The 25272-nt window shown below is 46.9% G+C and overlaps 1 protein-coding gene across 4 annotated transcripts; it reads right to left on the reverse strand.

Annotated features, from left to right (window-relative positions):
• Positions 1–487: 487 nt before the first annotated feature.
• On the reverse strand, positions 488–11824 carry LAX1 (lymphocyte transmembrane adaptor 1). 4 transcript variants are annotated; one of them, XM_009441035.5, is made up of 6 exons: positions 11615–11824; positions 11344–11481; positions 5927–6036; positions 5387–5497; positions 4717–4796; positions 488–2987 (listed from the first exon to the last, which is right to left on the reverse strand). In XM_009441035.5, the coding sequence occupies exons 2-6, from the start codon at positions 11430–11432 to the stop codon at positions 2181–2183; spliced, it is 1197 nt and encodes a 398-aa protein (XP_009439310.1). In that variant the 5' UTR covers positions 11433–11481; positions 11615–11824; the 3' UTR covers positions 488–2180. The 4 variants fall into 4 exon arrangements, with proteins under 4 accessions (XP_009439310.1, XP_001156566.1, XP_001156451.1 ...); XM_001156566.6 differs by having other exon boundaries at positions 11344–11824; XM_001156451.8 differs by lacking the exon at positions 11344–11481 and having other exon boundaries at positions 11615–11815.
• Positions 11825–25272: the final 13448 nt, after the last annotated feature.

Genomic DNA, 25272 nt, shown 5'->3' on the forward strand with positions numbered 1-25272 from the left:
GGCCACTTGGTGGAGTGATGGTCTGTTTTCACTCACGACACTTCTGACACCAGATGTGTGGGTTTTCTCCCCCCAACAGCTGACCAATTTTCCAGCTTTCTGGACACCAGATGGGTGCCCTGCAATTCAATTCTTACACTAACCTGTCTCTCCTTATCTACAATAGATTGACTTATTTAACCCAAATATACATATAAAGTCGTTTTAGAATTGCTAAGCCATGCCTCTGTGAGATACAAATTTACCAATGAGAGTGCAGTTTTTGTATACAGTTCTTTGTGTCCTTATCTACAGTTATAAGTCAAAACATTGTTTTCCAACTTTGTCAGTTCTTTTTTCCCCATCCCTTTCAGTGAGTTGATATCATACATTTATAATACAATTAGATTCATTTACCACAATTTGCATACCATCCTGGGTTCCCTTGACAGTCTGTTCATTTTTTTAAAATTTGCATACAATAAAAGCCCCTTTGTCTAGTGTATAGTTCTTTTTTTTTTTTTTTTTTTTGAGACAGAGTCTTTCTCTGTTGCCCAGGCTGGAATGCAGTCCGCCTTCCTGGTTCAAGTGATTCTCCTGCCTCAGCCTCCTAGTAGCTGGGACTACAGGCGCACACCACCATGCCAAGCTAATTTTTGTATTTTTACAAATATGAGAGACAGGGTTTACAAATTACAAATTAGAGACAGGTTTACAAATGTTAGAGAGAGTAGAGACAGGGTTTCACCATGTTGTCCAGGACAGTCTTGATCTCCTGACCTTGTGTTCCCCTGCCTCGGCCCCCCAAAGTGCTGGGATTACAGGCGTGAGCCACCACGCCTGGCCATGTGTATAGTTGTTGTGTTTGCAGATGGATATTGTCGTGTATCCACCACACGGTACAATACAGAACAGCTCCATCAGCCTATTCCCTTTGCAGCCCCTTTGTAGCAAACTTCCCTCCTTTTCCCAAACCTGGCAACAACTGATCTGTTCTTCATCCCTATAGTTTTGCCTTTTCCAGAATGTCATATAAATAGAATCGCCCAACATGTAGACTTTTAGGCCTAGCTTCTTTCACTTAGCAAAATGGATTTAAGATATGTCTATATTATTGTGTGAACCAAGAGTTCATTTTTTACTGTTGAGTATGGATAAACTCAAGGAATGGATATCAACAGCTTATCCAATCACCTGTTGAAGGATATCTGGGTTATTTCTAGTTTTTGGTAATTATGAATGAAGCGGCTATAAACAGTCATGTGCTAGTTTTTGTGTGAACATAAGTTTTCAGTTCACTTGGGTCAATTTCTAGTAGTGAAATGGCTGGGCCATATGATAAGTTATGCTTATAAGAAACTGCTGAAAAGTTTTTCAAAGCTGCCCTGACGCTTTGCAATCCCATCAGCCACCAGTGAGAGTTCCTATTCTTCTGCATCCTTACCTACATTTGGTTGCCCACACTTCTTTTTTGTTTGTTTTGTTTTTTTGAGAGGGAGTCTCGCTCTGTCACCAGGCTGGAGTACAGTGGCACAATCTCGGCTTGCTGCAACCTCCACCTCCTGGGTTCAAGCGATTCTCCTGCTTCAGCCTCCTGAGTAGCTGGGATTACAGGGGCACACCACCATGCCTGGCTAATTTTTGTATTTTTAGTAAAGATGGGTCATGTTGGCCAGGCTGGTCTAGAACTCCCGGCACCAAGTGATCTGCCCTCCTCGGCCTACCAAAATGCTGGGATTACAGGCATGAGCCACTGCACCTGGCCTGCCTACACTCTTTAAAATGGAAATTGCCCACCCCACTCCACTCCAACTTCTTCCTTCCTTTTGACCTCTGCCTGGATTATACAATAATCTATACTCTTGCTTTGCAGCCTGTTGGTATTAATGAAGGTAATAATCTTAGACTACTGTGCACTACTTTCCTGCTTTCTTCACAGTTCTAGGAAGCAGTTTCAGCAAACATTCTTAGGCTGGTACAGGAGATAACCACACTCTGCTTGAGAAGAATTCCCTTCTGGAATTCCCAAACCTCTGCTTTTGTGTGGCCTCTTAGTTCCCTGCTCATCTCAGCCTCTTTTTAATCTAACCAGTGAATCCACTGAAGCACTAAGGTGATCACGGGTCTGCACTAGACTCTGCAGTAGTCATTCCTGTGGGATAGACTACTCAATGTGGCTTTATGGCTGGGTACCTGGGTCTTCATTCATCAGGAAGGAGCTGAGTGCCAGGCCCCTGCTCAGAGTCCCTGCCTCCTAACTTGGCAGTTAGCACATTTTCATAGTCACTGGAGTCCTCATTTGACATCTCTTCTCTATGTTTCATCTGACTGTCCTCACTCTGTGTGAATGGCTGAAAGTCTGCATAATCCCCTGAAGCAAGGAATGTCCTTTTGACACATTGGACATGGGTCCCGGGATCATCTGTCTTGTCCTCGACATGACCTATGTTTGAGGATGGCACATCTTTCTCAGCCTGCTGCTGGCTTCCACTGGGATCTGCTGCTGGAACATTTTCATAGTCTCTGCAGCACTGAAAAGCCACCCAGAGCTGCCTTTCCTGGATGGCACTGAGATCCAACCCTGTCATGTTGACATAGTCATTTGAGATCTGAGAAGAACCTTCTCCATTGCTGAGTGAATCACTGTCCTCAGCTCCTGGAGAATACAAACTGGTGCAGTCACCAGCATCTCCACAGCCCTCATCTCTTTCCTCAGTAAACTCCGGCTTCTGGGTACTGGGAAGAACAAAGAGATTTCTGGAAGGGCTTTTGGTAGAAGCTAGAGTCTCAGCAATCTCTTCTGCTGTGGGGACATTGACATAATCATGCGAATCCTCTGAAGAAATGCTTGCGCAGTCTCTGGAAGCTCTGACATTGATGCAGTGTGCCGAGGGAGTGAGGTTCCCACACATCTGGGGGACCATGGCGTTGTCATAGATACCCACCGCGTACTCTGTGGCATGGATGTGGGCTGTATGCTCCTGGAAGGCACTGCCTGCTTGGGAGGGCTATGAAGAAGAAAAGGAAGCCAGTGGTCAGATGCAAGCAGAAATATGGACAAAGCCTTTCTTCTTGGAAAATACCACTGGCATATTTTGAAAAAAAAAAAAAAAAAAGAAGAGCAACAGTGCAAATGTGATGATAAATCACAACTAGTTTTTGGCCACAGTATGGGAATCAATTGGTGGGGGGGTGCGGGTGGGACGAAAATATTATCAACTGAAGAGCCCACTGAGAGGCAGTACAACATAGTGGCTAAAGGTGAGGCTTAGATTAAGGTACAAATCCTAGCCTCACCACTTTGTGCCAAGTGAGTATGAGCACCTGACCTAATCTCTCGGTGTCTTCATTTCCTAATTTATAAAATGAAGATTATCATAATATTTACATCATAAGTTTGTTTTTATTTTTGTTTTTGAGAAGGAGTTTCGCTCTCGTCGCCCAAGCTGGAGTGCAGTAGAGCGATCTCAGCTCACTGCAATCTCTGCCTCCCGTGTTCAATCGATTCTCCCGCCTCAACCTCCTGAGTAGCTGGGATTACAGGTGCCTCCTACCACTGCCCGGCTAATATTTTGTATTTTTAGTAGTGACAGTGTATGTTCTGTTACCGGGCAGCAGACACACAAACCTGTTGGTCCTATAACAACCTCATTTGATCAAACACTTTCTATATCAGCTACAGTGCTGAATGACTTAACAGATATTTCTGCTCCTGAGGGTAATTGAAATAATTGACATAAGGCCTGGAAGTAATATCCAAAGCAGGTTTTTAAGTGTGTTTTGAGCATCAATGGCATTGTTGGAATATTTGCATACCCTCCTGAGGTGATCACTTTGAAAGGAGCAACATTCATTTGAATAAACATGTTGTCATGTCTTTGTTAAAACAATCAATTGGCAGGGTATGGTGGCTCACACCTGTAATCTCAGCACTTTGGGAGGCCAAGGCGGGCAGATTGCTTGAGCTCAGGTGTTTGAGACCAGCCTGGGCAATATGGTGAAACCCCATCTCTACACAAAATATGAAAGTTAGCCAGGCGTGGTGGTGTGTGCCTGTGGTCCCAGCTACTTGGGGGGATGAGGTGGGAGGATTGCTTGAGCCCAGGAAGCAGAGGTTGGAGTGAGCAAAAAAAAAAAAAAAAAAAAAAAATGCTGGGCACGGTGGCTCATGCCTGTAATCTCAGCACTTTGGGAGGCCAAGGCGGGTGGATCAAAAGGTCAAGAGATTGAGACCATCCTGGCCAATATGGTGAAACCCCGTCTCTACTAAAAATACAAAAATTAGCTGGGCATGGTGGCGCATGCCTGTAATCCCAGCTTCTCGGGAGGCTGAGGCAGGAGAACTGCTTGAACCTGGGAAGCAGAAGTTGCAGTGAGCCGAGATCGCACCACTGCACTCCAGCCTGGGTGACAGAACAAGACTCCATCTCAAAAAAAAAAAAAGAAAAAAGAAAAAAATATATATACCAATCAATTTTAGTTCTGACATTATGCACTTGAATATCTGTACCCTGGTGCCCTTTTTATAACTCCAAGCACTTGCCTCTGTCCTTAATTTTTCTTTTTGGGTATAGGAGATCCTGAGGCTAGTCTTCCCAATTTATTAATAGGACTGCAGGGCAAGTGCCAAAGGGCATGCTGTTTGTTTGCAGTGAAACCAGATCTAAGCCCTATAACTCTTTCCCCACAGTTCTTCTGCCAGAGACATGTCATTCTCCCAAGAAGCTTGACTCTTACCACATGCTCTGGGCTCTCAGAATTTCTGGAGAGGAGGCTCTCAGTACTGAAAATGCGCATACTCCTTGACTCATGTCTCCCTGAAAGGACAGAGAACAAATCCTGAAGATAGCCAGTCCTCTGAGTGCTTCAGTCCAAATAATCCCTGCATCATGGATGAAGCGGGTTTGCGTGGTGTCTGGAATTTCCAGCCTTGGGTCTGGTGTTCTCTCATGTTCTGAGGTCAGAGTTATGGGGATGACACTCTGAGAACCGGAAGCCCCTCAGCTTCTGTGGCACTGGAGGATGCTATCACAGGGGTTGGGAGGCTGAGAAACAAGCTCCTGTGTGAGAACCTCCTCCCCACCCCATCCTCTGCCTGTGATGCTGGCACCGAGTTCTCTTCCTTGGTGTCTTCCCCATGCCTGGACACACTTGGCTTTCTTCTGTTGCCTTAACATTAAGAAAAAACAAAACTCCCAGCCCAGATGACCCTCTGCTCCCTTTTTGGAGCCCTCCAGACCCCCCTGGAGTTGCAGCTGACAGTCTCTCTATCCCATTTTTCCTGATACTCTCTGAAGGGCAAACAGGTTTGAGAACTTAAAGAAAATTGCTTCTGGAGGGTGAGAGGCACATTCTGGGAGTAGAAGTTCGAATATCTGGACTCCATAGATTAGAAGGAAAAACCTACCCAGGTCTTCCTGTCGCCAAGGCAAGATGTCATAAATATTTTTGGCTCTTTGTCTGGTTTGTGGCAAAGTCAGCAAGGGCATGACGGTAACTCGGAGGTAAGGAACTTGTCCTGCAAGGCAATGAGAGAGATGGGAGTCATGGCGGGGGTCAGCTGCACAGAGTGAAGAGACTCATGGGAATGAGATGGCCCCTGAAAATGCTCCCCATCCTTGCCAGTTCTCACAAAAATACCCTTTCAGACTCAAGCTACAGGAATTTTCATTTGAGTGAGAGGAATAGGGGACTTGATGGACAGAACGTAAAGAGGAAACTGGACACAGGGGCACCAGGGCAATGTCTTTCCCAGGGGAACTCCATCAGCACTGGGCTTTTGGAGCCACAGTTCAGGATCTTGAGTGAGGCAATGGCCAATGTATCGGGTAAGAACTGAGGACTCCCCAGGCCAATAGTTTATCCCTGGTAAATAAGCTGGGCTTTAAATTCCAGGCTAGATTAATAATCCTACTGTGTCTCAACTCAGGACAAACAAGGGACTCACGCTTCTTCCGTTTATTCCAATTCCACAAGATGCAGAAAACTGCAACGACCAGGAGGATGGCGAGGAGTCCCGCAAACCCAGAAAAGATGTTGGTGATCTGGTCTTTATTTCTAGAAAAACAATCAAATGACATGTGCTAGCTGTAGGAGGGTGGAGAGGCTGGAGGAGACATTTCCTTTAGGAGTTAGAGCCTGAAGATTTGGAATGGGAGCCGAGTGAAGGAAAGCCCAGGTGGGGTGTGGTGGAAGAGAGGGTTATCTCTGAATATTGACTTTATGGAGAGAGGGGACTTGGACAGGGGAGAAGGGAACTATTCCTTTCAAATGCCTACCGGGTGCCAGGGATTCACATGTGAAACTTCTTTCTTTCTTTCTTTCTTTCTTTCTTTCTTTCTTTCTTTCTTTCTTTCTGCCTGCCTTCCTTCCTTTCTCTCTCTCTCTCTCTCTCTTTCTCTCTTTCTTTCTTTCTTTCTTTCTTTCTTTCTTTCTGCCTGCCTTCCTTCCTTTCTCTCTCTCTCTCTCTCTCTTTCTTTCTCTCTTTCTTCCTTTCTTTCTTTCTTTCTTTCTTTCTTTCTTTCTTTCTTTCTTTCTTTCTTTCTTTCTTTCTTTCTTTCTTTCTGCCTGCCTTCCTTCCTTCCTTTCTCTCTCTCTCTCTCTTTCTTTCTTTCTTTCTTTCTTTTTGATGGAGTCTTTCTCTGTCGCCCAGGCTGGAGTGCAGTGGCACGATCTCAGCTCGCTGCAACCTCCGCCTCCTGGGTTCAAGCCATTCTCCTGCCTCAGCCTCCAGAGTACCTGGGATTACAGGAGCGTGCCATGAGGCCCAGCTAATTTTTGTATTTTTAATAGAGGCGGGGTTTCACCACATTGGCCAGGATGGTCTCAATCTCTTGACCTTGTCATCTGCCCGCCTTGGCCTCCCAAAGTGCTGGAATTACAGGCGTGAGCCACGGCGCCCGGCCTGTGAAACTTATTTAATCTTTAACAATCCTATCACACTTTGTGGCCAAGTAACCTGAGCTTTAGACTCAGAAAGGTAAAGTAACATGTCAGAGATCACCTAGGTAGGAAGGAGCAGAGAAGGAATATGAATCTAGGTCTGTTTGCGTCCAAAGACCATGCTCTTTCCACTCTGCCACACTGTCCTCCAAACCTGCAAAGTCAAAGTCATTTGGCCTTGCCCCTTCTTGTTCCCTACTCGTGGGCTTCCTGGCTTGGTTGGAGGAGAGGATTAGCCAACGTACAATTAAGGAGTGGCTCTGTGACAGAGTCCAGCTTGCATGAACTTGAATAACACCCCCCCCCCGCCGCCCCCCCGCACCAATTTGTGGAGCTGGTCTCCAAGCAACACACTGCTGTTGTGTGAAGTTTAACCAATTCATGTTCTGTGCTACCTTGCAATTCCCTGGCAGGGCTGGTGTCACTGCTCGGTTTTGCTTGGGTGTTGAAATGCGTCCAGATGATTACAACCCCAGATGGCTATGCCTAATGCAACAGGAAGCTGCCAACTGAAGTTACAGCGGGAATCAGGAACTGACGTGCTACCCCCAATTATTAGAAACCAGGGCATTTAACAGGGAAGGTTTTTGTCCCCTTGAGTTTTAGGCTTATTTATACAACTTTCTTTCTTTTCTTTTCTTTCTTTCTTTCTTTCTTTCTTTCTTTCTTTCTTTTTTTTTGAGACAGAGTCTCGCTGTGTTGCTCAGGCTGGCGTGCAGTGGCATGATCTTGGCTCACTGCAACCTCTGCCTCCCAGGTTCAAGCGATTCTCCTGCCTCAGTCTCCTGAGTAGCCGGAACTATAGACACACGCCACCACGCCCGGCTAATTTTTTTTTGTATTTTTATTAGAGATGGGATTTCACCATGTTGGCCAGGCTGGTCTTGAACTCCTGGCATCAAATGATCCGCCTGCCTCAGCCTCCCAAAGTGCTGGGATTACAGGTGTGAGTCACAGCGCCCAGCCCATCCAAGTTTGTAGTGAGCATTTCTAACTAGTTGCCTAACAGACAGCTCAAACCAAAACAGAGCTCCTGTTCTCCCCACATAAACCTGCTACTCCCAGGTGTTTCCCATAATCTAGTGGCTTAGTCAAAAATCTTGGAGCCATTCTTGGAGCTCTTTTTCTTTCATGCGCCACTTCCAGTCAACCAGCAGATTCTGACTGCATTACCCTGGGCATTTATCCCAAACCCAACCACCTCTTGCTCCTCTGTTGCCACCACTCGGGTCTAAGCCGCTGTGCATTTCACAGGAATCTTTGCAATAACTTTCCTGGATGGTCTCCTTGCTTTAACTCTTGGCCTCAACATTCGTTGTCTTCACACAAAAACCAGTGTGATAATTCTAAATGGTAAATCAGATCACATCTCTCCTCTACTCATCACTCTCCCCGGCTTCGAGTGACTTAGAATAAAGTCTGTAGTCCTTCCTCAGAGAGGACTTGACGGCACGATATGATCTGGCCTCTGCTTACCTCTGACCTTATTTCCTACCACTTTCCCTCTGACTTTGACTGCCAGGATCCCTTGCCCATGCAGAGCACAGTTCTGTGTCAGACCTGCCACTCCCTCTCCCAGGAATCCTCCTCTCCCAGCTGTCTGCATGGCTGAGTCCCTCTCATTCAGGTCTCTTCTGAAATGTCAAATGTCATCTCCTCAGACACGTCTTCCATGGCCACACCCTATTACTTGCAGTCCCCTTGCTGTGCTCCACTTTTTCTTCATAGCACTGATGACTGATTGATATATCTTTTTTTTTGAGACGGAGTTTCGCTTTTGTTTCCCAGGCTGGAGCGCAATGGCATGATCTTGGCTCACCACAACCTCCCGCTCCTGGGTCCAAGTGATTCTTCTGCCCCAGCCTCCCGAGTAGCTGGGACTACAGGTACGCACCACCACGCCTGGCTAATTTTTGTATTTTTAGTAGAGATGGGGTTTCATCATATTCGTCAGGCTGGTCTCGAACTCCTGACTTTGGGTGATCCGCCCACCTTGGCCTCCCAAAGTGCTGGGATTACAGGCGTGAGCCACCTCGCCCAGCCCGATTGATTGATATTATACATTCATATGCTTATCTGTTTATCATTTTTTATTTAAAAAAAAAAAAACAATTTTGAGACAGGGTCTCCATGTGTTGCTCAGGCTGGTTTTGAACTCCTGGGCTCAATTGATCCTCCTGCCTTGGTCTACCAAAGGCTTGGATTATAGGCATGAGCCACCACGCTCAGCTCTGTTCATTATTTGACTCTCCCACTTGACTATAATCTTCAGGAGGTTATGGACTTGTTTATCCTGTTCACCTAGTGCCTTAAACAGTGCTTGGTACTTAGTAGGGCCCTGATGAATATTTGTTAAATGAATGAATTAATAAACAAATGAATTAATATAGAAATAGTTTTAAGTGTAGTACAGCCATTATGGAAAACACTATGGAGGTTCTTCAAAAATTAAAAATAGAACTACCAAGGCGGGGCATGGTGGCTCATGTCTGTAATCCCAGCACTTTGGGAGGCCAAGGTGGGCGGATCACCTGAGGTAGGGAGTTTGAGACCAGCCTGACCAACATGGAGAAACCCCCAACTCTACTAAAAATACAAAATTAGCCAGGCATGGTGGCTCATGCCTGTAATCCCATCTACTGGGGAGGCTGAGGCAGGAGAATCGCTTGAACCTGGAAGGTGGAAGTTGCAGTGACCCTAGATTGCAACCTTGCACTCCAGCCTGGGCAACAAGAGTGAAACTTTGTCTCAAAAAAAAAAAAAAAAAAAAGAAAAAAAGAAGTGGAGAGTAGAAAGGTGGTTACCAGGGAGGGGTTGCAGAGATGTTGGTCAAAGGATACAAAATATCAGTTAGAAAGAAAAATTCAAGGGATCTGTTGTATAACATGATGCCTATAGTTCATAAAAATGTGTTGATGGTCCAGACCCCGTGGCTCACGCCTGTAATCCCAGCACTTTGGGAGACGGAGGTGGGCGGATCACCTAAGGTAGGGAGTTCGAGACCAGCCCAACCAACATGAAGAAACCCCATCTCTACTAAAAATACAAAAAAGTTAGCCGCGGGTGGTGGCACATGCCTGCAATCCCAGCTACTCAGGAGGCTGAAGCAGGAGAATAGCTTGAACCTGGGAGGTGGAGGCTGCAGTGAGCCGAGATCACGCCACTGCACTCCAGCCTGGGCGACAGAGCGAGACTCTGTCTAAAAAAATAAAAATAAAAAAAACAAACAAAACAAAACAAAAAAAGTGTTGATGACTATAGTTAATAAAAATGTGTCATATTCTTGAAAATTGCTGAGAAATTTTAAGTATTCTCACCACAAAAGAAAATTGTGAAGTAATGTGTATCTTAATTAGTTTAATGTAGCTATTGTACAATGTATACATATTTCAAAACAACAGGCTATCATGATAAATATATATAATTTTGATTTGCCAGTTAGAAATAAATAAAAATAAATGAAGAAATAGTTTTGGAGAGATGCTTCAGGCTTCTGATTCATTGCTCATTGATGCTTATATCTACCTGCAAGTGACATGTGTTTGCCATGATAATAACATTTATTTCCCCAAACGACTGCAATTTTATTTTATTTTTTGAGACAGAGTTTCGCTTTTGTTGCCCAGGCTGGAGTACAATGACATGACACTGCAACCTCTGTTTCCTGGGTTCAAGTGATTCTCCTGCCTCAGCCTCCTGAGTAGCTGGGACTACAGGAGCATGCTACCACTCTCGGCTAATTTTTGTATTTTTAGTAGAAACGGGGTTTCACCATGTTGGCCAGGCTGGTCTTGGCCAGGCTGGTTCAAGAGTGGGGGTGATCCGCCCCACTCGGCCTCCCAAAGTGCTGGGGTTACAGGCGTGAGCCACCGCGCCCAGTCAGCTACCAATGTTTTTAAAGTTTCAACTGTGGATGGATTTTTAATTTTGTTTGTATGAGATTGAAAGTAGTAGCAGTAATTCATACCCATGATTAGTTCTGTAAGATTTTACGGCCTAAGGACGTATCTTTATTACATCTATCACTACATTTTTTATTCATGACAAGTTTTTGGATCTCAAAACACATCCTTGGAAAACTCAGCCTTTTGTTTCTGTCATGGTGACACCTAGGAAAGACTGATGATAGGGTTCAGGGCCTCTGAGAGGTGAGAAATCCAACCAGTCTAAGCAACTAGCTTTAAGGGCCAGTGTTATCACAGTTTTTCCTCTACCACAATATCTTCTTTCTTTCCTCAATACCTTCCTTTCCCCCTAGCACCCCTGAGCAAATGCCTCCAAGCCTGGAGTTTGGTGGTTTAGTAGACCTGAGCCTGGGTGTTGAGAGGTGGCAGCACTGCTGTGTAAGAAGCTCCTAAGGGTGGACTAGGACCTTCTGCCTAAATCAGGGCAGGGTGGAGCTCACCACCCTGAGTCACTCACCTGTCCAGGCTGCGGGGAGTCACATGCAGAGTGCTGGACTCCAAGGTCCTCCCTCTGATTGTCGAAAGGGTTGGAGTGACACCATCCATTGTATCAGGAACCTTTGAGATGCTCTCTGGCTTCAGCTTCTAAGTTTCTCTTAATCATAATCAGTTAGCCAGCATGTCTACCACTTCTCCCCACCCCCGCAACAAACTCCCTATCTCGTGTCTACCTCTGAAACGTCAGGCCAAGTTGACCCAACATACAAAAGCAACAGGTTTGGTTCTACCTGGACGTGGCTAATGCCCACTGCAGGAAGTGCGATCTCATCCGGACATGGTGCTTCCAAGTGAGGTGGCTCAGGGAGAATCTGTGGCCTCTGCCTTCACGTTTCTGGTGGAAACGTGAGGGGCACAGAGGGGGAAACTGCCAAGAGGCTCAAGAGAGGCTCCGTGAGAAGCTCGTCTTCCTTCAACACCCAAAGCAGAGTGAAAAGAGCAAACCACTTTGCCAGAATGGAAACAGAGAGTCAGTCACCGGAAACGACACCACCAATGTGCTAATGAAGCACAGGGCACAGGAAACTCTGCTCAGCTCTTAATCTGCTAGAAGAAAACATATCTTCAACCCACCGTTCCTGGGTTTGCCAGGTGCTCTGTGGTCTGTGATGAGTGTGATTAAAAATGGGGCAGGGTAGTAGAGAACTTGTGATTCTTCACCCTGAGTTTCTGAGACACTTAGAGTTTTATAAGTCTTCAGATTTACAGTGTTTTCTAAGCAAGTCTAAGGAGCACTGGAGGTTGCCTTTTAGAGTGAAATGCAGATCTCCGGGACCCTCTTCTGATTCAGTGGGTGGAGGCTGCAGAGGGGGCAGGCTTTGGCTATCGATGCTTTCCAGGTGAATTTGATGGAGCTTTCAGGTGATTTTGATGGAGCTCATCTGTGTTTCATGTTTTGGGAACCTCTGCTCTGGGCACTACCTTCAGAATAGAAGTTATGCTGGGTTAGCAGGACCCCTGCTCCCCCAAGGCAACCTTCCACAGCTCCTGGCTGCTGGTGATCTCCTGTTCTCAGGGCTCTTCTGAAGATCAGTCACAGTCTTACTTGTCACACACCTGTCTCAGAAGCTGAACAAGTTCATCCTTAAGAGCTACCCAAAGTGTTTGAAGATTGTTCAAAATTTATTGCTAACTCCCCTCCCTTCTTGAGCCTACTAATCTCCAGAAACACTCTTTGCATCCTGGGAGAGTCCAAAGAGAAGGGGCCACTAAGACTGTTGTAAGGATGTGAAGAACCTCTCTGATTGCACTTTCCACAAGGAAATGGATTCCCAGATGAATGGAAGGGCAGACCAGCAGTACCCTCCTAGAACCATGCCTCCCTCCCATCTCTTCCCAGTGGACATTTAGGTCCTCAGCTTTCCTGAGGTGGCAGCCCCTGGCCTGTCTGCATCCAGACTCTCACAGAGTCCCCAGGGGCTGCAGACTGGCCATGGCTGGCTTTCCAGGGAGCTTTATCATTCCAGGTCCTGGGCCCCTTCCCTCCCAGGAGCTTCACCTGGTAGGAAGCAGAAATGGCTCAGAGGCAGCTGGTGCTGGAGCTGGAACCTGGGTCTCTGCCCACTTCTCCTTTGGATCAGGTCTGAGTAGGAACTAGGACTACTCACAAGATCCATCATGCTGGTGGCAAGGACTGGGGTCCTGGGCCATTGGAACCAATAAGGGACTGTGTGAGAATCAGGACCTTGGAAGGCAGTACAAGGAAAGGGCACATGGAACCAAACCTCAGAACCATGACTGCTAATTAAAAAAAAAAAAAAAAAAATTTTTTTTTTTTTTAAAGAACTTTTCCATTGCATGTGATCATTTCAGGGCCTCACTTATCTTATCTACCCAATCTGCTGCAGTTAGACCAATCTTCCCTCTGGTTGTCCAATTCTCTCCTGCCCCCACATCTCAGGGAAATCACCACCTTAGAGGCAGCTGCCCAAGTTACCTGCCTCAGACTGCAGGTGAGTGCCAGGATTCCAGGCCTTGGCTGTGCCCCTCATCCTGCTCTCCTTTCCTTCCCCATGGGGCAAAATCCAATCAAACTGACAAACTAAAACAAAAAGTAGGTAGCTGAAATGATTCATCATAATAGCAGGGAAAAAACAACAGCAACAACAAAAAACACTCGTTCCTGGGAAATGGGGTGTATTTTGTTGTTGTTGTTGTTGTTTTGAGATAGAGTTTTGCTCTTGTTGCCCAGGCTGGAGTGCAATGGCATGATCTTGGCTCACCGAAACCTCCGCCTCCCGGGTTCAAGCAATTCTCCTGTCTCAGCCTCCCGAGTAGCTGGCATTACAGGCATGCACCGCCACACCCAGCTAATTTTGTATTTTTAGTAGAGACGGGGTTTCTCCATGTTGGTCAGGCTGGTCTCCAACTCCTGACCTCAGGTGATCCGCCCGCCTTGGCCTCCCAAAGTGCTGGGATTACAGCATGAGCCACCGCACCTGGCCAAGGAGTGTATGTTTTAAATCCGATTGCTCTCGTGTTGTTGATATTGTTTTTTTCTGAGACAGGGTTTCACTCCTGTTGCCCAGGCTGAAGTGCAGTGGCATGCTCTTGCTCACTACAACCTATGCCTCCCAGGCTCAAGCCATTCTCCTGCCTCAGTCTCCCAAGTAGCTGGGACTACAGGTACACGCCACCACACATGGCTAATTTTTGTATTTTTAGTAGAAATGAGGTTTCAGCATGTTAGCCAGGCTGGTCCAAACTCCTGGGCTCAAGTGATCTGCCCACCCTGGCCTCCCAAAATTCTGCGATTATAGGTGTGAGCCACTGCACCCAGCCTGCTCTAGTGTTTTAACCACTTTTCATGATTTTTTGGGGTCGGATGTTACATATGATTGTTACCAGACCCCAACACTTACCCAGAGTTAGCCTTTGGGTTGGGGGTTTCTGCACTATAGTCCCTTCAGTGGTTGCCAGAAAGGTGTTACAGGGAAGGGGTCCTGATGCAGACCCCAAGAGAGGGTTCTTGGATCTTGCCCAAGGAAGTATTCAGGGCGAGTCCATAGAGTAAAGTGAAAGCAACTTTATTAGGAAAGTAAAGGAATAAAAGAATGGCTGCTTCACAGACAGAGCAGCCTCAAGGGCTACCGGTTGCCCATTTTTATGGTTATTTCTTGATGATATGCTAAACACGGGCTGGATTATTCATGCCTCCCCTTTTTAGACCATATAGACTAACTTCCTGTTGTTCCATGGCATTTGTAAACGGTCATGGTGCTGATGGGAGTGTGGCAGTGAGGATGACCAGAGGACATTCTCATGGCCATGTTGGTTTTGGTGGGTGTTAGCCGGCTTCTTTACTACAGCCTGTTTTATCAGCAAGGTCTTTATGTCCTATATCTTGTGCCAACCTCCTATCTCATTCTGTGACTTAGAATGCCTTAACTGTCTGGGAATGCAGCCCAATAGGTCTCAGCCTCATTTTACCCAGGCCCTATTCGAGATGGAGTTGCTCTGGTTCATACGCCTCTGACAGGATTCTAAAGTATTAAGACTGGTTTTTGGCCAGGTGCAGTGGCTCACGCCTGTAATCCCAGCAAGTTGGGAGGCCGAGGCGGCTGAATCACTTGAGGTCAGAAGTTTGAGACCAGCCTGACTAACATGGAGAAACTCCATCTCTACTAAAAATACAAAAAATTAGCCAGGCGTGGTTGTGCCTGACTGTAATCCCAGCTATTCAGGAGGCTGAAGCAGAATTGCTTGAACCCGGGAGGCAGAGGTTGCAGTGAGCCGAGGTCGCACCATTGCACTCTAGCCTGAGCAACGAGCAAAACTCCCCTCAAAAACAAACAAACAAACAAACATTTATTTATTTATTTATTTTTGAGAAGGTGTCTCGCTCTTTCGCCCAGGCTGGAATGCAGTGGCATGATCTCAGCTCACTGTAACCTCTGCCTCCTGGGTTCAAGCGATTCTTCTGCCTCTGCCTCCCGAGTAGCTGGGACTACAGGTGTGCACCACCACGCTCTGCTAATTTTTTTTTTTTTTTTTTTTTTTTAGAAAAGACGGGGTTTTACCATATTGGCCAGGCTGGTCTCCAACTCCTGACCTTGTGATCCACCTGCTTTGGCCTCCCAAAGTGTTGGGATTACAGGTGTGAGCTACCAGGTCCAGCCTATTTATTTATTTTTTGAGATGGAGTCTTGCTCGTCGCTCAGGCTGGAGTGCAATGGCATGATCTTGGCTCACTGCAACCTCTGCCTCCTGGGTTCAAGTGATTATCCTGCCTCAGCCTCCTGAGTAGCTAGGATTACAAGCGCTCACCACCACGCCCAGCTAATTTATGTGTTTTTAGTAGAGATGGGGTTTTGCCATGTTGGCTAGGCTGGTCTCGAACTCCTGACCTTGTGATCTGCCTGCCTCAGCCTCCCAACTTGCTGGGATTACAGGCATGAGCCACCACACCTGGCCTAGACTGTTATTTTTGTGTTTTTTTTTTTTTTTTTTGAGACGGAGTCTTGCTCTGTCACTCAGGCTGGAATGCAATGGCACGATCTTGACTCACTGCAACCTCCGCCTCCCAGATTCAAGTGATTCTCCTGCCTCAGCCTCCCGAGTAGCTGGGATTACAGTCATGCGCCACCACACCCGCTAATTTTGTATGTTTAGTAGAGATGGAGTTTCACCATGTTTGCCAGGCTGGTCTCAAACTCCCAACCTCAGGTGATCCGCCTGCCTCAGCCTCCCAAAGTGCTGGGATTACGGGTGTGAGCCACCGCCCCGGCCCTAAACTGGTTTTATTTATTTATTTATTTGAGACAGAGTCTCATTGTGTCGCCCAGGCTGGAATGCAGTGGCATGATCTAGGCTCACTGCAAACTCCACTTTCTGGATTCAAGTGATTCTCCTTCTTCAGTCTCCTAAGTAGCTGGGATTACAGGCACATGCCACCATGCCTGGCTGATTTTTGTATTTTTTGTAGAGACGGGGTTTTGCCTTGTTGGCCAGGCTAGTCTTCAACTCCTGAGCTCAAGTGGTCCAGCTGCCTAGGCTTCCCAAAGTGCTGGGATTACAGGTATGAGCCACAGCACTTGGCTTAAGATTGGTTTTAAATAGAAATAATTTATGTATCTAAGTCCACAAAGTCCCTTGGTGGGGATGGGGGAACTATGTGTTATTTTCATGATGTTGCTAACACCAGAAACTTTCCAGAAGTTCTCTTTGTGAAGGCAGAAAGCACATGTTCAAAGCATCAACCTGAGTTCAAGTTCTAAATTACTACCTGGCTGGCCTTAGCAGTTCATTTAATCTTTTTGGGTGTTTCCTTGGCTGTAAAATGACAATAATACTACTACTTATGTAATGTTGTGAGAATTAATTGGGCCAACAATGAAAAATGCTTGGTTTAGGACTAGGCGTATTTAAGAGCTCATTAAATGGGGCTGCTATTATGCTATTATGACACTAACTCATTTCTTTATTCTTAATGGCCCCCTTTGGCCTTTCTCTTTTCTTGATGCTTACTTGCCTGCCTCCCAGGTATTACTTTATGCTTTAAATACATATTGATGGGACATCTCCCACGGCATTGCACTAGGCATTGGATTTGTACCTAAAACAGACAGTCCTTACTGCAAAGTGGCCAGTCAGGCGTGCTGCCGTCTTGCAGCTGCACACTGCATTCCAAGCAGACCCAGTTCATTGTCACTTTTGTATTCTGGGCCTTTATGCGAGTTCCTTCTGTTTTATTTCTTCTTTCTTTCTTTCTTTTCTTTCTTTCTTTCTCTCTCTCTCTCTTTTTTTTTTCCAGAGTCTCACTGTGTCACCCAGGCTGGAGTGCAGTGGAGCAGTCACCTGAGCCTCCTGAATACTTAGGACTACAGGCGCGCACCATCATGCCTGGCTAATTTTTGTATTTTTTTGCAGAGACAAGGTTTCGTCATGTTGCCCAGGCTGGTCTCGAACTCCTGGGCTCAAGCAATCCACCCACTTTGTTATTGGAAAGGAGCCCTGATCCAGACCCCAAGAGAGGGTTCTTGGATCTCGCACAAGAAAGTATTCAGGACAGGCCTGGCGCGGTGGCTCACGCCTATAATCCCAGCCCTTTGGGAGGCCGAGGTGGGCAGATCATTTGAGGTCAGGAGTTCCAGACCACCCTGGCCAACATGGTAAAACCTCATCTCTACCAAAAATACAAAGCTGGGTGTAATGGTGCGTGCCTGTAATTCCTGCTACTCGGGAGGCTGAGGCAGGAGAATCACTTGAACCAGGGAGATGGAGGCTGCAGTGAGCCAATATTGCACCACTGCACTCCAGCCTGGGCAACAAGAGCAAAACTCTGTTTCAAGGAGAGAAAAAAAAAAAAAAAAAAAGTATTCAGGGTGAGTCCATAGAGTAAAGTGAAAGTAAAGGAATAAAGAATGGCTGCTCCATCTATGGAGCAGCCCTGAGGGCTACTGGTTGCCCATTTTTATAGTTATTTCTTGATTATATGCTAAACAAGGGGTGGATTATTCATGCCTCCCCTTTTAGACCTTACAGGGTGACTTCCTGACATTGCCATGACATTGTTAAACTGTCATGGCACTGGTGGGAGTACAGCAGTGAGGACGACCAGAGGTTACTCTTGTCACCATCTTGGTTTTGGTGGGTTTTGGCCGGCTTCTTTACTGCAGCCTGTTTTATCAGCAAGATCTTTATGACGTGTATCTGGTGCTGACCTCCTATCTCATCCTGTGACTTAGAATGTCTTAACTGACTTGGAATGCAGCTCAATAGGTCTCATCCTCATTTTACCCAGCCCCTATTCAAGATGAAGTTGCCCTGGTTCAAATGCCTCTGATAGCTTCAGCCTCCCAAGTGCTGGGGTTACAAGCATGAGCCACCAAGCCCCACTGAGTTCCTTAATTTAATTTAGTTAATTTTTCTTTTTTTTTGAGATGGAGTTTCTCTCTTGTTGCCCAGGCTGGAGTGCAATGGCGCTATCTCAGCTCACTGCAACCTCCGCCCAGGTTCAAGTGATTCTCCTGCCTCAGCCTCCCGAGTAGCTGGGATTACAGGCGTGTGCCACCATGCCTGGCTAATTTATGTATTTTTAGTAGAGACAGGGTTTCTCCATGTTGGTCAGGCTGATCTTAAACTCCTGACCACAGGTGTTCCACCTGCCTCGGCCTCCCAAAGTGCTGGGATTACAGGCGTGAGCCACCACGTCCGGCCCGTTAATTTATTTTGAGACAGAGTCTCACTCTGTCACACAGGCTGAAGTGCAGTGGCATGATCTCGGCTCACTGCAACCTCTGCCTCCAGGGTTAAAGCAATTCTCATGCCTGAGCCTCCCAAGTAGCTGGGATTGCAGGTGTGTGCCACCACACCCGGCTATTTTTTTGTCTATTTTAGTAGAGATGGGGTTTCACTATCTTGGCCAGGCTGGTCTCGAACTCTTGAATTCAAGTGATCTGCTCGCATTGGCCTTCCAAAGTGTTGAGATTACAGGTGTGAGCCACTGCGCTGGGCCTAAGTTCCTTCATTTTAACAGCAGCTTCTTTTTCTCATGTAAAATTCCAGTAAAGTCACACTTTAAAACTTTATACTGGCTCTTTCTCAGTTATGGGGCTGAGGTGTTTTGTTACTTTCTTCTTTGGACTCTTACTGCTTGAAGTTTTACAAAGATTGAGTGTTTTTTTGTTTTCTGAGACGGAGTTTCCCTCTGGCTGCCCAAGCTGAAGTGCAATGGCACGATCTCCGCTCACCGCAACCTCTGTCTCCTGGGTTAAAGCGATTCTCCTCCCTCAGTCTCCCGTGTAGCTGGGATTACAGGCATGGGCCACCACGCCCGGCTAATTTTGTATTTTTAGTAGAGACAGGGTTTCTCCATGTTGGTCGGTCTGGTCTCCAACTCCCGACCTCAGATGATCCGCCCACCTCCACCTCCCAAAGTGCTGGGATTACAGGCGTGAGCCACCGCGCCCAGCTGAGTGTCATTTTTATAGAAAAAAAGTATCTATTGCACCTGGGCAACATGGTAAGACCTCTGCTCTAAAAAAATTTTTGTTTTTCTTTTTTTTTGAGATGGAGTCTTGCTGTGTCCCGCAGGCTGGAGTGCAGTGGCACAATCTCGGCTCACTGCAACTTCTGCCTCCCAGGTTCAAGTGATTCTCCTGCTTCAGCCTCCTGAGTAGCTGGGATTACAGGCGCACACCATCATGCCCAGCTAATTTTTTTTTTGTATTTTTAGTAGAGATGAGGGTTCACTATGTTGGCCAGGCTGGTCTCGAACTCCTGACCTTGTGATCTGCCCACCTCGGCCTTCCAAAGTGCTGGGATTACAGGCGTGAGCCACCGTGCCCGGCCTAAAAATTTTTTTGTAAAATTTAGCCAGGCATGGTGGCGAACACCTGTAGTCTCAGCTACTGGGGATGCTGAGGCAAGAGGTTTGTTCAAACCCAGGAATTTGAGGCTGTAGTGAGCTATGATTAGCTATGATTGCACCACTGCACTCCAGCCTGGGTGACAGAGCAAGACTCTGTCTCTGAAACAACAACGACAATAAACCAAAATTATTATTTTAAAAAATGTGCCCCAAGTACCACCACCTCTGTGAGCCTTTCCCTTCTGAGACCTGGGTTTCCTCTTCTGTGCCCCCATCGCACTGTGCATGCATCTTTGTGAGAGCATCTCTCACGTCGCTGGAGTTATTTGTTTAAATGTTTGTCTCCCCAAGTAGACTTTGAGAACCTGAGGGCGGGGGCTATGTTTTATTTATTGCATATCTGGCATTTAGCACAGTGCCTGACCACAGGAGTTAATTGGGCCATCTGAAAAGGTCTCTTAGGTGCTTCTTGCTGCTGTGAATTTGGGACATAAATGTGTGACGGTGTCAGAGGTGTTCGAACCACAGCGACTCCATCTTGAATAGGGGAGGGGTAAATAAGTCTGAGACCTACTGGGCTGCATTTTTAGGAGGTTAAGGCATTATTAGTCACAGGATGAGATAGGAGGTCGGCACAAGATACAGGTCACAAAGGCCTTGCTGATAAAACAGCATGTAGCCGGGCGCAGTGACTCACACCTGTAATCCCAGCACTTTGGGAGGCTGAGGTGGGCAGATCATGAGGTCAGGAGATCGAGATCATCCTGGCGAACACAGTGAAACCCTGTCTCTACTAAAAATACAAAAAAATTAGCTGGGCGTGATGGTGCATGCCTGTAGTCCCAGCTACTCGGGAGGCTGAGGCAGGAGAATCGCTTGAACCCAGGAGGCAGAGGTTGCAGTGACCTGAGATCGTGCCACTGCACTCCAGCCTGGTGACGGAGCAAGACTACAAGACTCCGTAAAAAAAAACAAAAACAAAAACAAAACAACCAACCAAACAACAACAACAAAAAAAACACAAACCGCATGTGGTAAAAAAGCCCTAAACCAAGGTGGCAAACTCTGGTAATTCTCACGGTTTATTATACACTAATTATAATTCATAAGCATGCTAAAAGACTCTCCCACAAGTGCCATGAGAGTTTACAAATGCCATGGCAACATCAGACCCTATATGGTTTAAAAAGGAGAGGAACCCTAAGTTCTGGGGATTGGCCACCCCTTTGCCAGAAAACTTATGAATAATCTACACCTTGTTTAGCACATAATCAAGAAATAATCATTAAAAAGTAGCCAACCAGCAGCCCTTGGAGGCTGCTCTGCCTATGGAGTAGCCATTCGTTATTCCTTTACTTTCTTAATAAACTTGCTTTCACTTTATGGACTCACCCTGAATTCTTTCTTGTGCAAGATCCAAGAACCCTCTTCTGGGGTCAGGATTGGGACCCCTTTCCAGTAACAATAGGATGGGCCATGGAGGAAAAAATCAGCAGCTAATGTTTTTTCCTGCTGTGCTCTCCTTAGCCAAAGAAAAAAGGCTGTCCTCTCTATTCTCATAGGAAGGGTAACCTGCGCCCTGTGTTGGGTCTCCTTTGCCCTACCAAAGTGTTAACAGTAGCTTTTGCGGCCGGGCATGGTGGTTCACTCCTGTAATCCCAGCACTTTGGGAGGTCGAGGTGGGAGGATCACTTTGAGCCTGAGTTCAAGGCCAGCCTGGGCAACAAAGCAAGACCCTGCCTCAAAAAACAAAAAACCCAGCAGCTTTTGTATTTCTGTGCTTCCTTTTTTTTTTTTTTTGAGATAGAGTTTCGCTCTTGTTGCCCAAGCTGGAGTGCAACGGCACAATCTCAGCTCACTGCAACCTCCTCTTCCCAGGTTCAAGTGATTCTCCTGCCTCAGCCTCCCAAGTAACTGGGATTACTGGCATGCGCCACCATGCCCGGCTAATTTTTGCATTTTTAGTAGAGACGGGGGTTTTACGCTGTTAGACAGGATAGTCTTGATCTCCTGACCTCGTGACCCGCCTGCCTCGGCCTCCTAAAGTGCTGGGATTACAGGCATGAACCACCACACCCAGCATTTCTGTGCTTCCAAATGCCAAAACTGGGCCGGGCATGGTGGCTCATACCTGTAATCCCAGCACTGTGGGAGGCCAAGGCAGGTGGATCACAAGGTCAGGAGTTGGCGACTAGCCTGGCCAACATGGTGAAACTCTGTCTCCACTACAAATATAAAAATTAGCTGGGCATGGTGGTGTGTGCCTGTAGTCCCAGCTACTTGGGAGGCTGAGGCAGGAGAATTGCTTGAACCTGGGAGGCGGAGGTTGCAGTGAGCTGAGATCATGCCATTGCACTCCAGCCTGGGCAACAGAGCAAGACGCAGTCTTGAAAAAAAAAAATGCCAAAACTGTCCTGTGTGAAAGACAATCCTAATCAGACTTTGTTTTTGGTTTGAGGGCTGGGACAACCATGATACGAAGAAGACACAGGAAGCCTTAATGGTGGCAACCCCCACCCACCCTTCCTCATGTATTTGCATATATCCTGGAGGCCTCTCCAGTCCAGACAAGTCTGAAACAGAAAACAAAGGCAGCAAATGCCTCCTTTTGAAGTTAAAGTTGTGAGAGACCGGGGTTAGGAAAGAAAGATTTAGAAAAGTACGGAAACATTTCTCTGCTCCCTGTCCCCTCTCTACCCGAGACCCTTGAGAAGAGTGAGGAGTATGTATTTGCAAGCAAAGAGTGTGTGAGCAGACTAGTGGAAGTTTCTGTTCCCCCGCTTAGGCCAAACCCTAATGGAAGAGGTGGGTTGGTACTGCTGATGGGTAAGAGAACCCTTTTCTTTTTTTTTTGAGATGGAGTCTCACTTTGTTGCCCATGCTGGAGTGCAACGATGTGATCTCAGCTCACTGCAACCTCCACCTCCCAGATTCTAGTGATTCTCTTGCCTCAGCCTCCCAAGGAGATGGGATTACAGGCATGTGCCAGGCTGGTCTTGAAGTCCTGACCTCAGGTGATCCACCCGCTTCAGCCTCCTAAAGTGCTAAGATTACAGACATGAGCCACCGCGCCCGGCCTGAGAACCGTTTCTTTCTTTCTTTTCTTCTGTTTGTTTGTTTGTTTGTTTGTTTCTTTCTTTCTTTCTTTCTCTTTCTTTTCTTTCTCTTTCTTTCTCTTTCTTTTCTTTTCTTTCTTTCTTTCCTTCCTTCCTTCTTTCTTTTCTTTTTTTCTCTTTTATTTTTTGAGATGGAGTTTCTCTCTTGTTGCAATGGTGCGATCTCGGCTCACCACAACCTCTGCCTCCTGTGTTCAAGTGATTCTCCTGCCTCAGCCTCCCACGTAGCTGGGATTACAAGCGCCTGCCACCACGCCCGGCTAACTTTTGTATTTTTAGTAGAGATGGGGTTTCGCCTTGTTGGCCAGGCTGGTCTCGAACTCCCAGTCTCAGATGATCCGCCCTCCTCGGCCTCCCAAAGTGCTGGGATTACAGGCGTGAGCCACTGCACCCAGCCTAGAACCCTTTTCTTAAGTCTGGTGCCCCGAGAGCAAAGCAGGCCTCTGCCTCCTTGTTCCTTCTGGGGTTCTCTGTTTGGCAGCCTCCCCCGTGTTCCTCGAGACCTACCAGCTGCACAGCCACAAAGCGGAGGTAGCTGTGAGGCGTGTAGGGATGAGCAAATACCTGCGAGCAGCCCCACACTGTCCCTCAGCCCAGAGGGAGTGAGTGCGAACAGCCCACTGTGAGTGAGCCAGCCTCTCTCTTTCAAGCACACACACGCAGAGATTCAGACCCCAGAGCTGTGCAGAAAGGGGGCACTCCTTAGCAGAGGGGGCAGGGTCATTAGTCACGTCAGGACTTAGATGAGGGCACAGCGTGTCTCCATGGAGGTGAGGAGGGTGGAGGGCCTGCCTGGGGACCAGACAGTGAATGTGACAACAGGAGTGGGGGACCAGAACAGGGAAGGCACAGGTGAAGGCATTCTTTTTGGTGCCCGTCTTGAGTGAGTAGAACATTTCACTTACTAACCGGGGTGTTATTTCTTTTTTTTTTTTTTTTTGAGATGGAGTCTCTGTTGCCCAGGCTCGAGTGCAGTGGCGTGATCTCGGCTCACTGCAACCTCCACCTCCCAGGTTCAAGTGATTCTCCTACCTCAGCCTCCCAAGCAGCTGGGATTACAGGCACCTGCCACCACGCCTAGCTAATTTTTGTATTTTTAGTACAGATGGGGTTTTGCCATGTTGATTAGGCTGGTCTCGAACTCCTGACCTCAGGTGATTCACCCACCTTGGCCTCCGAAAGTGATAGGATTATAGGCATGAGCCACCGCGCCTTGCCCCCCACCCTGCTTTTTTTTTTTTTTGAGATGGAGTTTTAGTCTTGTTGCCCAGGCTGGAGTGCGATGGTGTATCTCAGCTCACTGCAGCCTCCGCCTCCTGGGTTCAAGTGATTCTCCTGCCTCAGCCTGCCGAGTAGCTGGGATTACAGGCGCACGCCACCACGCCCAGCGAATGTTTTGTATTTTTAATAGAGACAAGGTTTCATCATGTTGGCCAGGCAGGTCTCAAACTCCTGACCTCAGGTGATCCACCCACCTTGGCCTCCCAAAGTGCTGGGATTACAGGCATGAGCCACCACGCCCAGCCTCCTCCCTGGTTCTTATTACCACTTGACATGCTGTATATTTACTTGTTTCTTTAAATTTTAAAATTTAATTTATTTTAATTTTTTAGCAATAGGGTCTCATTCTGTCTCTCAGGCTGGAGTGCAGTGATGTGATCACAGCTCACTGCAGCCTCGAACTCCTGGGCTCAAGTGATCTTCCTGCCTCAGCCTCCTGAGTATCTGGGACAACAGGTACACACCATCATGCCTGGCTTACTTGTTTGTTTCTCCTCCACAAGACTACATTCTAAGAGGTAAGGGACTTTATTCTGTTTATCCGCAGTGCCTGGCACCATAAATACTTGTTAAATGAGTGAGTGAGTGGATCAATATCCAAGGGGGAGGAGACAAGATGACAAAAAATGACTAAAGAGAGACCTCTCACTGATCTTGGTGAGTGCAAGCTAGTTCAGTGCTAGATTTGATTTAGAAAAAAATAAGGAGGCTTGGTGTGGTGGCTCATGCTTATAATCCCAGCACTTTGGGAGGCTGAGGTGGGCGGATCACCTGAGGTCAGGAGTTCAAGACCAGCCTGATCAACATGGTGAAACCCTGTCTCTACTAAAAATACAAAAAAAAAAAAAAAAAAAAAAAACCAAAAAAAGAAAAAAAGAAAAAAAAAATTAGCCGGGCTTGGTAGCACACACCTGTAATCCCAGCTACTTGGGAGGCTGAGACAGGAGAATTGCTTGAACCCGGGAGGCGGAGGTTGTAGTGAGCCAAGATCCCACCATTGCACTCCAGCCTAGGCAATAAGAGTGAAACACCATCTCAAAAAAAAAAAAAAAAAAAAAAAAAGAGGCTGGGCGCTGTGGCTCATGTTTGTAATTCCAGCACTTTGGGAGGCCAAGGTGGGTGGACCACCTGAGGTCAGAAGTTCAAGACCAGCCTGACCAACATGGAGAAATCCCATCTC

Source organism: Pan troglodytes, chromosome 1, assembly GCF_028858775.2.
Source record: "Pan troglodytes isolate AG18354 chromosome 1, NHGRI_mPanTro3-v2.0_pri, whole genome shotgun sequence".
Classification (NCBI taxonomy): Eukaryota; Metazoa; Chordata; class Mammalia; order Primates; family Hominidae; genus Pan; species Pan troglodytes.

Coding starts and splice junctions, on each gene's coding strand:
- LAX1 (XM_009441035.5), bottom strand. CDS start 11,432: ATGGATGGTGTCACTCCAACCCTTTCGACAATCAGAGGGAGGACCTTG. Junction 4,797..5,386: donor TTGGCGACAGGAAGACCTGG/GTAGGTTTTTCC, acceptor CTGTCCTTTCAG/GGAGACATGAGTCAAGGAGT. Junction 2,988..4,716: donor CTGAGAGCCCAGAGCATGTG/GTAAGAGTCAAG, acceptor TCTTCTTCATAG/CCCTCCCAAGCAGGCAGTGC.